General features: G+C 51.1%; 2 protein-coding genes across 6 annotated transcripts in view; both read left to right on the top strand.

Moving 5' to 3' along the window:
- CX3CL1 (C-X3-C motif chemokine ligand 1) overlaps nt 1-15,924 on the top strand; it is a 338,913-nt gene that overhangs the window by 17,743 nt on the left and 305,246 nt on the right. The window lies entirely within an intron of this gene.
- The window catches only part of NLRC5 (NLR family CARD domain containing 5), a 92,901-nt gene that overhangs the window by 62,490 nt on the left and 14,487 nt on the right, over nt 1-15,924 (top strand). For 3 of the 5 annotated variants that reach the window (XM_050772864.1, XM_050772865.1, XM_050772867.1), the window contains 13 exons: nt 284-367; nt 3,533-3,622; nt 3,814-3,876; nt 4,216-4,302; nt 7,030-7,113; nt 7,931-8,020; nt 8,426-8,491; nt 10,364-10,447; nt 10,533-10,616; nt 13,124-13,210; nt 14,470-14,550; nt 15,322-15,405; nt 15,680-15,772. In XM_050772864.1, coding sequence (XP_050628821.1) covers nt 284-367; nt 3,533-3,622; nt 3,814-3,876; nt 4,216-4,302; nt 7,030-7,113; nt 7,931-8,020; nt 8,426-8,491; nt 10,364-10,447; nt 10,533-10,616; nt 13,124-13,210; nt 14,470-14,550; nt 15,322-15,405; nt 15,680-15,772 — 1,077 coding nt within the window. Of the gene's footprint in view, nt 1-283; nt 368-3,532; nt 3,623-3,813; nt 3,877-4,215; nt 4,303-7,029; nt 7,114-7,930; nt 8,021-8,425; nt 8,492-10,363; nt 10,448-10,532; nt 10,617-13,123; nt 13,211-14,469; nt 14,551-15,321; nt 15,406-15,679; nt 15,773-15,924 lie in introns of those variants that run through there. The other 2 variants (XM_050772866.1, XR_007721868.1) reach the window with 2 other exon arrangements.

The raw sequence follows: 15,924 nt of genomic DNA, 5'->3' as shown, positions 1-15,924 counted from the left end.
CTGTAGCTCCTTGGAAATTCATAATGCACAGCAGCCTATCACAGCCTCAGAGAAGCCCTGCAGCAAACAAAACCATTTAATTTGGCTTAACCCCATATTTTCCAAACTTACAAGACCTTCCTCTTCTTCCAGCCCCACAGATAACCCATGGACCCAGTGCTAGGAGAGAATGTTTCAGGTGACCCTGGTTAGGTCCCATCTCCAGAAGGCTCTGGCTGTGAGGCCGTGCTTCCTGCTTTCCTAGAAGGTTTCCCCCACCTCATCCACATGCTTTGTTTCACAGATTGTCCTGCGAGTTCCTGAGTGACCAGAGCCTGGAGACTCTGCTGGACTGCCTCCCTCGACTCCCTCAGCTGAGCCTGCTGCAGTAAGACGAGAGTTTTTCCTATTTCCCAGTTCCTTGTGCTCGTGTCCCTAAGGCTCCTCCATGGCAAAGCTGTACCTGCCCTCTAACCCCTCAACTCCCCTTTACCCCCTCCAACCCCCTCTACCCGCTCCGTTCTTTCCTTAGATTGTTTTCTCATTTTACCCGGCACAACTGGGGACTCAAATCTGCTTCGAGTTCCACCCTAATACTTTGTCAACCTCAGGGGGCATCGTTTGCCTCCTCTGCGTCTCAGTTTCCTCATCTGACAAATGGGATTAATATCCCCCGCCCATTCCCCCAGGGTTGGGACTCAAATAAGTTGTTCTAAAATCAACTTAAGAAATGGAAAATCTGTGACAAATGAGCCGTCCTACTTCTCCCCATCCATGGGAAGGTCACCCACTCGTAGAAAGGGGCTGTACAGATGTAGGTCCTGTATATATCACATGCTGCTTTTGAAAGATCACCATCAAACTCTGCAAAAAGGGAATTTAAGCAGCATGCCCCAAAGTATTAAAACTATTTTCTAGTTTCAGCTCAGACTGGTTAGAATTTAAAAGGATTTAGGCCAGGTGCGGTGGCTCATGCCTGTAATCCCAGCACTTTGGGAGGCCAAGGCAGGCAGATCACCTGAGGTCAGGAGTTTGAGACTAGCCTGGCCAATGTGATGAAATCCCGTCTCTACTAAAAATACAAAAATTAGCCAGGCGTGGTGGTGGGTGCCGGTAATCCCAGTTACTTGGGAGGCTGAGGCAGGAGAATTGCTTGAACCTGGGAGGCGGAGGTTGCAGTGAGCCAAGATCGCACCACTGCACTCCAGCTTGGGCGACAAGAGCAAAACTCCATCTCAAAAAAGAAAAAAAAGAAAAGAAAAGAAAAAGAAAAAACCTTTTTTAAAAGAAAAAGAAAAAAAATAACTTTCTTACTTTAAACATTCTTCTAGCGGTGGGGAAAGCAGCTGCAGCTGAGATGAAAAAATATAACAGGAAAGTAAATCATAATGTTAATAACATCAGTGCAAAGGCTGGGGCTCTCTGAAATGCCTAAGATGGCTCACATCACCTCCATGATCTCGCTTATGCTTGGGTTTTATCTGGGAGGGAGGGAGGGAGGAGACGTGACCACATTCCAGGGGCAAGTACAGCCCAGCTCACAGCACCCCATGGCACCCTGTAATAGTCCCCCCTGCCTGGAAAGAATGAGTCAGAAAGGACTCCTTTGGACATAAAAGGTGACAGGTTAAAATTGAACAGGTTGGTAACCTCAGACCAGAGAGGAACTTCTCTTTGCCTAAGTCACACAGCTTCACCCCGACTCCTCGTCTGCCTTTGGTGGGGTGGTCAGCCTGACCCCTTGCCAGGGTTTAAACTTTATAGTACTCAGCCTGTAGTGCTTGTGCCCCTACTGTGGGCCAGGCACTGTGTGAGGGGCTGGAGACACGGCAGAAAAAGTTGACTATGTCCTTATCTTCTTGGAGCTCATCTTACGGTAATGGGAGCTGAAAAATAAGTAAAGTAAAATCAAATAAGATGAACTTAGCTAGTTATAAGGGAATTTTCTCGGGATGTGGTGAAGAGTGGCTGGAGAGGTGACTTAGATGATGGCAGAAGCCATCAGGGAACATCTCTGAGGAGGGATGCTGAGCTGGGACCTAAAGGAAGAGAGAGCTCACCTTGTGAAGAGCAGGGAACTGCATTCTAGGCAGAGGGAACGGCATGTGTGAGGCCCTGAGGCATAATTAAGCTTGGTGGGCTCCAGGAACAGCGCAGAACCAATGCAGTAAGAGCACAGTGGCTGGCAGGGACAGTCCAAGGAGAGGAGGAAGAGAGAGATGGGCTCAGGTTGGGTCGCACGGGGGCCTGGCGCCCATGGGGAGAGTTTAGACTTTTGTTTCTGGGAACATGAAAGGGAGAGGAATAATTTGGGTTTTCTTTCTTTCTTTTTCGTGGGGGAGGGTGGGGACAGGGTCTCACTCTGTCACCCAGGCTGGAGTGCAATGGTGCAATCTCAGCTCACTGCAACCTCCGCCTCCCAGGTTCAGGCAATTCTTGTGCCTCAGCCTCCCAAGTAGCTGGGATTACAGGCATGCACCATCATGCCCGGCTAATTTTTGTATTTTTAGTAGAGACAGACCAGGCTGGTCTCAAACTCCTGACCTCAAGTGATCCACCCGCCTCGGCTTCCCAAAGTGCTGAGACTACAGGCATGAGCCACTGTGCCTGGTCTTCATTTGGGTTTTCAAAAGTTCAGTCTGAGTGCTGGGTAGAGAAGGGATTGGGAGATATGAGTGGAAATGAGAATGGGAAGAGATGTGTGCAGCAGGTTGAATGATGCTGGAGGCTGATCATTGCTGGGGTGGGATGGAAGTGGGTAGACTCAGGGTGGATCTTGAGAGTGGAATTTACAGACAAGCTGATAGGGCAATTACTGGGTGAGGCAAATGGACGTGCTGAGGCTGCCTCTGAGAGCAAGGTGGACCCATCTCATTTTCTCTAAGGCAGTGGTTTGTAACTGGGGGTGATTTTCGCCCTTGGGGGTCATTTGGAAATGTCTGCAGATATTTTTGGTGGTCGTGACCGCGGGTGAGGGGTGCTGCTACTGGCATCGAATGATTGGCATCGAATGATTAGAGATCTGGGATGCTGCTAAACGTCCTGTAGAGCACAGGACAGCCCCCAACAACAAGGAATTATCAGACCCCACATCTCAATAGCGCTAAGGTTTAAAAACTGTGCCCGAAGGGCCTGAAGCTTCCCACTCTCTGTGAGCAAGGACTCGCCTGTGAAATGTGTGCTTGCAGGTAAAAACAATAGTAATAATAGCAGCAAGCACAGGTCCCATGCCTGGCAGCGCACCTGCATGATGTAATTAAATTCTCATATACCTCGAGCGTCATACATGACAAGTCTTGATTTCCAGATAAGGAAACTGAAGCTCAGAGGGGTGAAGTCACTTGTACAAGGTCACACAGCCAGTAAGCAGAACTGGGACTCAAATCCAAATCTGCCTGACCCTCAGCCCTATTTGTGCCTCTTGAGCCCCTGCCTGCTTCCCTATTGCCTTGCTGAGCTGCTACCCCTCCCCACCCTCCCTTTCCTTACCCTCCAGCCTAGCCAGATTCCTTGTCCACTCATCTTGCTGGGATCTACCCCCTTTCCTTTTCAGGCTGAACCAGACGGGACTGTCCCCGAAAAGCCCCTTCCTGCTGGCCAACACCTTAAGCCTGTGCCCACGGGTTAAAAAGGTGGATCTCAGGTGGGCATTCTCCTGGGACAGCCAGGACTAGTCCTGAAGGGTTGCGCCTGGAGTCTGGTGGGTATGAAGGGGTAGGATGAAGACAGTAGGACCCAACTAGAGACTGGGCTTCTGGAGGAGGGGTACTGGCCTCGTGGGGACATCCTGAGGCTGTGGCCGCAGCTGTCTGACCCAGGTGCTGTCTGCTCCAGGTCTTTGCACCATGCAACCCTGCACTTCAGATCCAATGAGGAGCAGGAAGGCGTGTGCTGTGGGTAAGCCCCCTTAAACCGTGCCCAGGCAGCTAGTTGATGTTGGGAACCAGTAGATCTGCCTCCTGGGTGGCCAGAGCAGCATACAGACTGCCTAGAACAAAACATTCCTGTGGAACAGCCCTGCAGAGGGACTTGTTTCTCCCCAGCATGAAGAAGCACAGGTCCTGGTGGGATCTACTGTGGGGGTGGGAGCAGTGGATTCTGGACACTTCCAGAGGGTCCAAGCTTGAATGGAGACCCACCTGGAGCTCGGAAGCTGTGCCCTGGACTAGCCAGGGTGGAGGTGGTCTAAGTGGCCAAACGCCCCATCCCCTGCTTGTCCCCTCTACCTCCGTCCAGCAGGTTCACGGGCTGCAGCCTCAGCCAGGAGCATGTGGAGTCACTGTGCAGGTTGCTGAGCAAGTGTAAAGACCTCAGCCAGGTGGAGTAAGTTGAGGGAGGAGGAGGAAGGAGAGGAGCATGGATGCATGCCTGAGGGGCACTGGAGGGGAGAAGAGGGTCCGTGTGTGCCCATATAGTCATGTGCCTGCCTACGCCTCTCAGGACCAGCTGTCAGGGATGCCTGGGACTTTGGGTCACATACCCAAAGCTTCCCTGAATCAATTTTCTCTCTCCCGCCCCCACTTTCGGAGTGGTGGAGCTAGTTCCACGGTGCGCCCTCTGACTTGGCCCTCAGCCTCAAGTGTGTGCAAGCTCTGCTGGCAGATGGGGGCTAAAACACAAGATTCATTGTTGGCTCAGCAGGTGGTTAAAAGCAGTAAATGACTCTGCCTGAGGAGGGACGCACAGCCAGCCAGGGTTGGGTCTTGCAGTCTCTTGTATTGTCGAGATGTGGTATCCGCGTGGCCTGTCTTGGGTACTCGAATAGTCAGCCCCTGCATGGGTGGAATAATAATAGCTAACACCTATTGAGCACTTTCTCCTCTAAGTGCTTGACGTGTTCTTTTTATCTTTCCCGTATCCCTGGATACTAGTATTGTTCTCATTTTACAGATGAGGGAACTGAGACACAGAGTGTAAAAACTTACCCAAAGTCACACAGCTAGTAAAATGCAGAGTCCCTACTCACACGCATTAGGAATCCAGCCTAGGACCAGTGGGAAATAAAGAGAGAGCAGTCCACCAAAAATGCCACACAATTTTCATTTCTGAGATTACAAGCATGAGCCACTGCGCTTGGAATGTATTTTAAAGAGATATGAATCAGAAATATGTCTTTGAGGTTTTTGTTTTTCATTATAGAGGGAAATTTTTCTTTTCTTTTTCTTCCTTTCTTTTTTTTTTTTTGTGATGGCGTCTCGCTCTGCCGCCCAGGCTGGAGCGCAGTGGTACGATTTCGGCTCACTGCAACTTCCGCCTCCTGGGTTCAAGCAATTCTCCTGCCTCAGCCTCCCGAGTAGCTGGGATTACAGGCGTGAGCCACCACGCCCGGCTAATTTTTGTATTTTTAGTAGAGACAGAGTTTACCATGTTGGCCAGGTTGGTCTCGAACTCCTGACCTCAGGCAATCTGCCTGCTTCAGCCTCCCAAAGTGCTGGGATTACAGCCTTGAACCACTGCACCCCGCCAATTTTTCTTATTTTAAAGACTATTTTATTAAGTGGCTTCATAAGACAAACTGATTTTTAAATGACGTTTCTCAGGAAAAGAGGAAATTAACAAGCATCAAAAATGTCACAGACCTGGAGGAAAATCAGATGCTCCAGGACACACTGGTTATATTATTTCTGACACTGTAGCTAAAACTAGCTGGGCGCAGTGGCTCATGCCTGTAATCCCAGCATTTTGGGAGGCCGAAGTGGTTGGATCACCTGAGGTCAGGAGTTAAAGACCATCCGATCAACATGGTGAAAACCTGTCTCTACTAAAAATACAAAAATAATTAGCCGGGTGTGGTGGCACATGCCTGTAATCCCAGCTACTTGGGACGCTGAGGCAGAGAATTGCTTGAACCTGGGAGATAGAGGTTGCAGTGAGCCAAGATCGTGCCATTGCACTCCAGCCTGGGCAACAGAGCAAGACTCCATCTCAAAATAAATAAATAAATAAAACCACGGAATGCTACAATGAGGGGAAATAAGAAACTTCAGGTGAGGTTTCCAATATTGACATTGTATTCCCAGATTAAAAGAAGAAATCTATGGGTTTAATGCATCCTCCAAACATTTTTTTTTCCCTTGAATTTCCTCTCATTCAAAAACTGTGGATCCCAAATGATGCAGGCTGAGGGCGTGGTGAAGGCAAATTGGGTTTTCTTTAACCCCTGAAAGCCTGCTGGAGGCACATGAGCTGGGAGTGGTCACCCGATATGGAAAAGGACGATGAGGACGGATTTACTGTGGTGCTGGGGAGGGGATGGTAGCAGAGAACGTAGGAGTTGCTGGTCGTTCTAGTGGTGATGGAAGCAATGGTGATGGTGGTACTGGGCTTGGTGGTGTAGAATTGTGGTGATAATGAAAGTGGTGGTGGTGATGGTGCTGATACTGGTGGTGGTGATATTGGTGGTGGTGGTGGTGATGGTGGTGATATGGTGGTGGTGGTATTGGTGGTAGTGATGGTGGTGATACTGGTGGTGGTGATATTGGTGGTGGTGGTGGTGGTGGTATTGGTGGTGGTGATGGTGGTGATACTGGTGGTGGTGATATTGGTGGTGGTGGTGGTGATGGTGGTGATGTGGTGGTGGTATTGGTGGTGGTGATGGTGGTGATACTGGTGGTGGTGATATTGGTGGTGGTGGTGGTGATGGTGGTGATACTGGTGGTGGTGATATTGGTGGTGGTGGTGGTGATGGTGGTGATATGGTGGTGGTGGTATTGGTGGTGGTGATGGTGGTGATACTGGTGGTGGTGATATTGGTGGTGGTGGTGGTGATGGTGGTGATACTGGTGGTGGTGATATTGGTGGTGGTGGTGGTGGTGATGGTAGTGATATGGTGGTGGTGGTATTGGTGGTGGTGATGGTGGTGATACTGGTGGTGGTGATATTGGTGGTGGTGGTGACTGATGGTGGTGATGGTGGTGATAGTGGTGGCGCTGGTGACCCTGACATGGGGTCCAGTAGCAGTGACAGTGGATGCAGGCTCCTGGTAACTGAGGAGCATCTCAGGCTGAGGAGGCACCTCTGATCACCGCCACTGCTCCTTACTCCCTACAGCCTCTCAGCAAACCTGCTGGGTGACAGCGGGCTCAGATGCCTTCTGGAATGTCTGCCGCAGGTGCCCATCTCTGGTTCGCTTGAGTAAGTGGAAAGCAGCATGAAGGACAGATAGCAAGGAGGAAGCCTTCCCTGGGCCAAAAGCACGAGGGGGCTCCTTCTCAGGGCATCCCCCGGAGCCCCAGAGAACAAGGTCTGCAGAGGGCAAGGGGCGAGTCTTCCTTTGCCTTCACTCCCCTGGCCTTGAGTCCTATCCTCTGTCCCTCACACCCACCATGGTAGAGCCTCCACCAAACACCCAAGAGAGGCTGTGACTCATGGCAGGGTGGAGTTGCCCCTCCATGCACCCCTACAGCCAAATGGACCTGGGGACAGGGAAGCAACATTCCATCCCCAGCCAGCTGATGTGGGATTGCAGCCGCCTGGCTCCTGGTCCATCCTGTCCCTGAAGTTCTTCTGACCCAATCTGTGGGACATAAATTTGGAGATGCCCCTGCAGCAGGCAAGGTGCCTTAGGAAGTCATCCACATGCTTGCCCCATCTCCCCAGTGACCCGGGGGAGTGACAGCCAGCACCAGGATGCCACTTGTTGCTAGGCAACTGAGCTTTATGCTTTTTTGGGGCTAGAGCTGCCAGCCCGGCCTTGCCAGTGCCCTGCCCCAGACCACAGCGGCAGCGGGCAGGGTGAGTGCAGCGCTCACGGACTCAGGGTTTGGTGCCAGTTCTGCCTCTGTGGGGATGGTATCCTTCTGGGCCTCAGTGTGTCCATCTGGAGATGGATGCTTAGATATGGAGGTTTCTCTTCCTAGAAATGACAGCTGGAGGGGAGATGGAGGGGGCTGGGCAGGGCTCCATGGAGGTCCTGCCCTCACTCCCATTCTCATCCCCATTTCCCTTCTAGTCTGAGTCACAACAGCGTTTCCCAGGAAAGTGCCCTGTACCTGGTGGAGACCCTGCCCTCCTGCCCACGTGTCCGGGAGGCCTCAGTGAAGTAAGGGGATGTTGGTCCCCAAAAAGCCCTTTTCTGCTGGTCAGCAGGTGCCCCTGGCTGATGATAGGAGAAGTAAGACACCCACATTTTATAGCCTTCCATCTGGTTGGCTTGGGGCAACCTCTGCCTCTCTCTGAATCTCAGGGTTTCCTGAGCATAGGATCATAATTTCTATCCCCTGATGCCCGGGTGCCATAGGGACCACAGAGGACATGGGGTGGGAAGGCCCGGTATTGCCATGGTCACAGAATGAGTTTGTGGGTCTCCTCTGGTTCTGAGGCCTCCATCCCCCCTTGTCCCTGTGGGTGCAGCCCTGCTTCCCTCTCTGTGCCCCGTGGGTGCCCTGGGTGCCTAGGAGGATGGCACGTCTGGGCACCGCGCTTCCCGAGGCCCTTCTCTCTGCAGCCTGGGCTCCGAGCAGAGCTTCCGGATTCACTTCTCCAAAGAGGACCAGGCTGGGAAGACACTCAGGTAATCCCTGCGGGGTGATGGGACAGGGGAGGGAGAGGGGAGAGGAGGCTGAACCCACAGCGGCTTCCATGGCCCCCTCTTCCCTGGGCCGTCTCCTCCTTTAGAGAGCAGCTTCAAGCTCACGGCCTGGGTCTGTTCCCCAGATCTACCCCTGATGCCCTCGTGCCTCCAGTCTCAGCCGGGGCCTTGGCATTGAACTTGTGCTTTTTAGTCATGTCCTGACTACAGCCCCTGAGGTTTCTGAGTGTCATGGTTAAATATTTTGAAGCCACTTGAAAATAAATCCCTGATCTGCTACTTACCAGCTTTGTGGCCCTGGACAAGTAAAATGGGGATAATAGCACAACCTACCCCTTAGGGTTATTGTGAGGATTAAATGAGTTAATAAATATAAAGTGCCAGGAAAAGGTCTGGCTCATGGGAGTGCTGTCAGCTGTTATTATTACTGTTATTATTATTATTATTATTATCATCATCATTACCCCTGGTAGCCCTGATTCACTGCCACTGCCTTGGGCCAGTTCCTTTACATGTCTCACTTCAGCTGTGAACAGAGCCTCCAAACTGATCCCTGCATCCAGTCAGGTCTCCTCCCCTCCATTCACTCCACGGCCCGCAGAGGGATCTTCACAACACACATCTGAGACTGCTCCTCTGCTACTCTGTGCCCCTCAGTGGCTCTCCATTAACCCCAGGGTGAAGTTCAAAGTCCCTAGCATCTTCTCCCTCACAGTCTGATCCAACTGTCACCTTCCACCACATTCTTTCCCACCTCCCCTACCCCACACACACACCCTACACACCAACCCCACATACCACATATACACCATGCACACCCTACACACAGCACACAGCACACACAACACACACAGCACACATAACACACACACACACCACATACCATACACATACCACATACACACACATACACCACGCACACCACACAACACACACACACCCCACAAAAACAAACCTCCCATATACATACCTGGCACATTACAAATATGGCACACACACACCACATAATACCTACAAATACCACATACACAACACACACACACACACACACACACACACACACACACAGTTCAGCCACAACCTTCACTATTTGCTCCTGGATCAAGCCCTGCCTGAAGCTTATCTGCCTCTGCTCACACCGCACTCAGCCCAACATTCCCTTCTTTGCCTTTTCTGAAATAAAATTTTCCCAATCCTTTAAAACCCATCTCAAACATCAGCCCCTCCTGTAAGCATCCCAGCAGCCCTGTTCCATCAGAGTGAACCGCCCCGACGTTCACTGGGCCCGTTCGCTTGGCTGGGCCCGTCTGCTGGCCACCCAGGGCTGAGGTGCCTTGGATAGCAGGCCCCACGGAGAATCCCAGGCACACCTTCCTCCCCAGGGAGCTCAGCCAGTGCTGGTCCTGGAGAGTAAGGCAGTGGTTAAGGGTTTGGGGTCTGCAGTCAGACTGACCTAGATGGAAAACCGATTCTGCCCTTCTTTCTTGTCTGCTGTGTGTCCTTGGCTTAGTCAGTTTCCCACCTCTAATTGGTGCTATGAGAATTAAAGGAGACCCTGCGGGTAAGGCAGGAAGTCCCGTGACCCAGAGGCTGACACAATGCCTGGCCTAGAGTCAGGCTCCCTAAATAACTTACTCCTAATACTTTCTTACAGGGGGTGCGGGAGGTTCCTCCCCAAAGAGACAGGAAGCTCCCAGGGCAGGAGCTGCATCTTTGGCCTCTCAGGCCCTGATCCAGGCCTTTGCCCTCAGGGGTGGGATGCTCCCCCAGTAGGCCCTCAGGGAGGCTGAGATGAAGCTGGGCAGCAGTGCCCACAGGCCTCACCCAGGCTCTGCCTTGGCTTTCTGCCCTCAGGCTGAGTGAGTGCAGCTTCCGGCCAGAGCACGTGTCCAGGCTGGCCACTGGCCTGAGCCAGTCCCTGCAGCTGACGGAACTCACGTGAGTGACCCGCCCAGCCCGTGAGGACAGCAGAGGGGTGGGGCACCCTGCCAGAGCCACCTCAATGACTGACCTCTGTCCCCAGGCTGACCCAGTGCTGCCTGGACCAGGAGCAGCTGGCCATCCTCCTGAGCTTGGTGGGACGACCCGCAGGGCTGTTCAGCCTCAGGTACCTCCTCCCCCCGCTGCCTCTGGGAGGGGCCATGGCGTGAATGGGAGCAGGGGCAGCACCGGAGTAACAGGCCCCCAGGATCATGGCCTCGGCCATTTCCTGTACCCACAACCCTGCCATCTGGACCCTGAGCAAACCCTGTCCATCTGTGCCAGAGACCTCACAAGGCACACAGAGAAACTGTCCTTCCCCGGGCTGGAGGCCTGTGTTTTGGGATTTAAGAAAAAAAAAAAACAGCAAAAAAGAAAGTTCCAGAGGATACTGAACTGAGGACAAAAATAAACTGAAACAAAGTTCTTGTCTGTCTGTTCACCATGATCATTTTAAAACACTCAGAAAAAGAAAATACCAAAGTAGAAAGAAAAATTTTTTAAAACCCCTGTTCCCAGTACCTAGATTTGACAGTTGTTCATAATTTTTTATACTTGCTTCATATTTTTATTTTTATTTCAGCTGAAACGGTTTCAACTAAGTTATAGACCTCATAATCCACTCCTAAATATTTCACCATGAATCTCCAAAAATAAGGACATTTTCTCTGTAATCACAGTTCCATCAGGACACCTAAGAAACTCAGTGAGCCATTCCTTAGTGTCAGGTACTACCTAGTCTAATCTAAAATGTCCCCATTGTCCCCCAGATGACATAGCTGGCTTGTGGGATCCAGGATCTAGTCACATCTGGTCTCCATTTGCACAGGGTGGCGATGGTCTTCTGACTTTTCTAACCTGCGGCATCACCGCCCCACCCCCTCACCACAGCTTTCTGTTTCATGTCAATGTCTGTTGACAAAATCAGCAACTGTGTGTACTGCAGACTGTCCCGCTCCTGACTCTGGTAGCTTTCTCATGATGTCATGGCTCGTGTTCCACTAACCCCTGACTTTCCTGGAAACTGGAAGTTAGATCAAAAGGCTCCACGACATTCAGTTTCATGTTTGTGCCCAAAAAACTTGCGTCACTGACAGAGCTGTGCACTTCTCATTGCAGCCTGTGACAAGGCACCTAAGGACTGGCTGTTCTCCAAAACAACCTGTAAAAAATTGTTATAAAATACACATAACGAAATTTACCATCTTAACCACTTCTAAGTGTACCATTCAGTTGTGTTAAGTACATTCACTTTTTTGTACGGCCAATCTCCAGAACTCTTTTCCTCTTGCAAGAATGAATCTCTGTCCCCATGAAACCACATCCCATTTTCCCTCTACCCCAACCTCTGGCAACCACCATTATGCTTTCTGTCTCTATGAATTGGACTGCTCTAAACAGTTTATATGAGTGGATTCATTTGTATTTGTCTGTATTTATCTTTTTGTGACTGGCTCATTTCATTTGGCATAATGTCCTCTGGTTCATTCATGTTGCAGCATGTGTCACTATGTCAGACTTTCCTTCTTTTTTTTTTTGAGACGGAGTCTCGCTCTTGTCACCCAGGCTGGAGTGCAGTGGCACTGTCTCAGCTCACTGCAACCTCCACTGCTTGGGTTCAAGCGATTCTCCTGCCTCAGCCTCCTGAGTAGTGGGGATTACAGGTGCCCACCACCACACCCAGCTAAATTTTTTTGTATTTTTGTAGAGACAGGGTTTCACTATGTTGACCAGCTGGTCTTGAACTCCTGACCTCAGATGATCTGCCATTTCAGCCTCCCAAAGTGCTGGGATTACAGGTGTGAGCCACAGCAGCCGGCCCTTTCCTTTTTAAGGCTGCATGATATTCCTTTGTATGGATAGGCCACGTTTTGTGTGTCCACTCATCTGTCAATTGACACTTGGGTTGTCTATTCAAGTGTCCAATTGACAGTCTCTGCTTTCTTTTTTCAATGTTATTTTATTTCAAAAACAATAAAGACGAGGTCTCACTGTTTTGCCCAGGATGGTCTCAATCTCCTGAGCTCAAGTGATCCTCCCACGTCAGCCTCCCAAAGTGCTAGGCATGAGCCACCATGCCCAGCCAGAAAGTCCCAGCTTTCAATTATTTTGGTTATATATCCAGAATTGCTAGAGCACCCAAAATAACTTTTTTTTTTGAGACGGAGTCTCGCTCTGTCGCCCATGTTGGAGTGCAGTGGCACGATTTCACCTGTGGCACATGCCTGTAATCCCAGCTACTTGGGAGGCTGAGGCAGGAGAATTGCTTGAACCTAGGAGGCAGAGGTTACAGTGAGCCGAGATCATGCCATTGCAGTCCAGCCTGGGCAAAAAGAGCAAAACCCTGTCTCAAAAATAAATAAATAAAATAAATCATAAAATATAAATATAAAATATCATTTGAAAAATAATATTTTCTGTTTGGATTGTCACAATCATGGTTGTTGGAATAAGGGTGATGTTAATTTGCTTTTTTAGATTGATGCCTAGTTGTATTTTATAGTTTTAAAACAAGCAAAAAAACTCAAAAAGCCTCTAGGCCCCCCCTTGACACTCCTCCCCCGGCCCTGTCATGTGTGCTGATTGTCTGCTGCTCACCCTGGGGGACCTTATCTGTGTCGCCTTCTGTGACAGGGTGCAGGAGCCGTGGGCGGACAGAGCTGGCATCCTCTCCCTTTTAGAAGTCTGCGCCCAGGCCTCAGGCAGTGTCACTGAAATCAGGTGAGTCCAGAGAAGAGGCCCCCTTGGAACTCTTCATCTTTCATGAGCGTTGGAACCTTTCCTTGACCTTCCTTCATCCTGTGGGATGATAGCTGTGGGGTAATAGCTGTGTCACCAGCTAGTTCTTCATGTCCCCAGGGTGGCAGGAGCTCCTGGGGTATGTGTGAGGGGCTACACATTTGTTGGGACTAGTGCAGTAGTCAAGCCACAGTGTCAGCAGAAGACATCCCCAGATTCAAAACAAAGCGCTATTGGATCCAGGCAGACATGGCTAGGAGTCCACGCTGGTTGCTTGGAAGAGGCCCCCAGATGCAGTAACGCACATGATGGCTCTTCAACCAGAAATAACACAGTGACACACAGAGTAGCTAATAGCAAAGGTTTTTAGCATCCCACTCACCTATGTTCAGATCCCAACTCAGTCGCTTACTGGTTGGAGCCCATTACTGTGTCTCTCTGGCCTCAACCTCCTGCTCTTACAAAAGAGTCTAATTACAGCCCTTTGTGGGGCTGGGAGGATTACAAGAACTGGAGCCTGTAAAGATGTCTGATGTACTGTCACCAGCCACACAGGCTGCCCTGCTTCTTCCTTCTCTCCAGGAGTGAACAAGGGGATGCTCTGGGGACTTTATCCTCTCCCATAGCCCTCTCCCCATAAGCACCTCCATGAACATAACATTCAAGTAAAGGCGGTGAGCTTAGAGCGCACATGGAGACTCCAGACACACCCCCTACCCCACCCTTCCACCACACTGTGGTTCTTGTGCCCCTCCCTCAGAAAATTCTGGAACTGCCCTTGGATCCCTCTAATGGCTTTCTGTCATGGTCTGAAAAGCCTCATCAACTTATTAACTTTAAATCGTTGAAAAGGGCCAGGCGCGGTGGCTCACACCTGTAACCCCAGCACTTTGGGAGGCCGAGGCAGGAGGATCACTGAAGCCCAGAGTTCAAGGCTGCAGTGAGCTGTGATCATACCCACCAGGCTGCACTCCAGCCTGGGTTACAGAGGAAGACCCTGTCTCAAAAAAAAAAAAAAAAAAAAAGAAAGAAAGAAAAAGAAAAATTGTTGAAAAGGCACTACTTGGGGTATCGTGTGTGATTCACGGAAGCGCCTACTTTCCCATCCTAAGCTGGTCCCTGGCAGGGGAGAAGGGGACCCAGGCAAAGGGTCTCAGAGTTGGAACCGGGCAGCCCGGGTGCCAGCTGGGCCCTCCAAGGAAGGCTGCTCGGCCTCACATTGTCTACTGCTCGCTCCTCAGCATCTCCAAGACCCAGCAGCAGCTCTGTGTCCAGCTGGAATTTCCTCGCCAGGAAGAGAATCCAGAAGCTGTGGCACTCAGGTGGGACCCAGCACCAGGGACCCCAAGGCAGGTGCTGGTGTTGGGGAGGCTGCAGGGCTGCTTCTGACCAACAGTCGCCACCCTGCCCAGAGTCCTTAGAGGTTCCAAGTCTTTACACAGCCTACAGAGGTCTGACCAACGCACTTCTGAGGCGCTTCAGCCCCACCCCAGGCCCCAGTCTCAGCTCCAGTCACCCCCACGAACTTTCAGTTCCCTGAACACCATCTTGCTTAGACCTCAGGGCCTTTGCACTGGCTGTGCCCTCTGCCCAGAATGTTCTCTTCGTGCCTGCCTTCTTCACCTGCTTAGCTCCTCTTCATCCCTCAGGTCTCAGCTTAAATGCCACCACCTCAGGGAGGCCCCCTGGACCCCAAGACTTCATCAAACACTTCCATTATCCACTGTTATAGATCCCTGGATTCATAGCACCTCTAATCCATATGGCACAGTTTTGGAAATGAAAATGTCACCCTTTTGAGTGGCTGCAGCCCTGCCTGTGTACATTCTGGGAAATAGAGCATGGTAGGATCTCAGCCTCACTTCACCTCCTCGGCTGCGTGTCCTTGTGCAGTGAACAACCTGCACAACCATACCAGCTGCCCCATCTGGACTCCTGCTTCCTAGCACTTCTCATAAGTGAATAGCAAACTGTAGGACTTCGTTTGATCGGCATTTAGTTCCCCCTACACCATAAGCTCCTTGCAGGTGGAGACTGAATCCCCCATACTGGACTAGATGTTCAGAAACTGTCATCTCCCTGTCTGTGTCCAGGTTGGCTCACTGTGACCTTGGGACCCACCACAGCCTTCTTGTGGGGCAGCTGATGGAGACGTGTGCCAGGCTGCAGCAGCTCAGGTCAGCACCTGGAAACTCTGTGTGGGGCCCTGAGTTGTCTGGTTGACCCTGGTGCCTACTCCAGGCCACGTGTGACCCTAGCATTCTTAGCATTCTCTCTTCCTTGTGCAGGAGAAAATCACACTTGGCCAGTGGAGGGGAGGGAGAGCCCCAGGGTGGCTGAGGGGAGCTCTTGGGTGGCCCCTTCTCCTCTCTTGGCATCCCCTTCTGGATGTGATGACCCCTGAGGTGTGTCCAGCCTGAAATTCTCTGGAATATCCTTGGACCTTTTCAGCTTGTCTCAGGTTAACCTCTGTGAGGACAATGATGACAGTTCCCTGCTGCTGCAGAACCTCCTGCTGTCCCTCTCTGAGCTGAAGACATTTCGGTATGCAGACAAGACATTTACTCAGGCCCCTTTACAGCCCTGCCCTGCCCTGACACCTCCCGTCATTCCCAGCCCTGGGCTCAGAGGACTCAGTGTCTCACCCTGTGGACAGAAACCACAGGTGGCCCTGGAGATGATTTTTAGGGGTACCC

The sequence above is a fragment of the Macaca thibetana genome, chromosome 20 (genome assembly GCF_024542745.1).
Source record: "Macaca thibetana thibetana isolate TM-01 chromosome 20, ASM2454274v1, whole genome shotgun sequence".
Taxonomy (NCBI): Eukaryota; Metazoa; Chordata; class Mammalia; order Primates; family Cercopithecidae; genus Macaca; species Macaca thibetana.
This window is presented reverse-complemented; position numbering and strand designations above follow the sequence as displayed.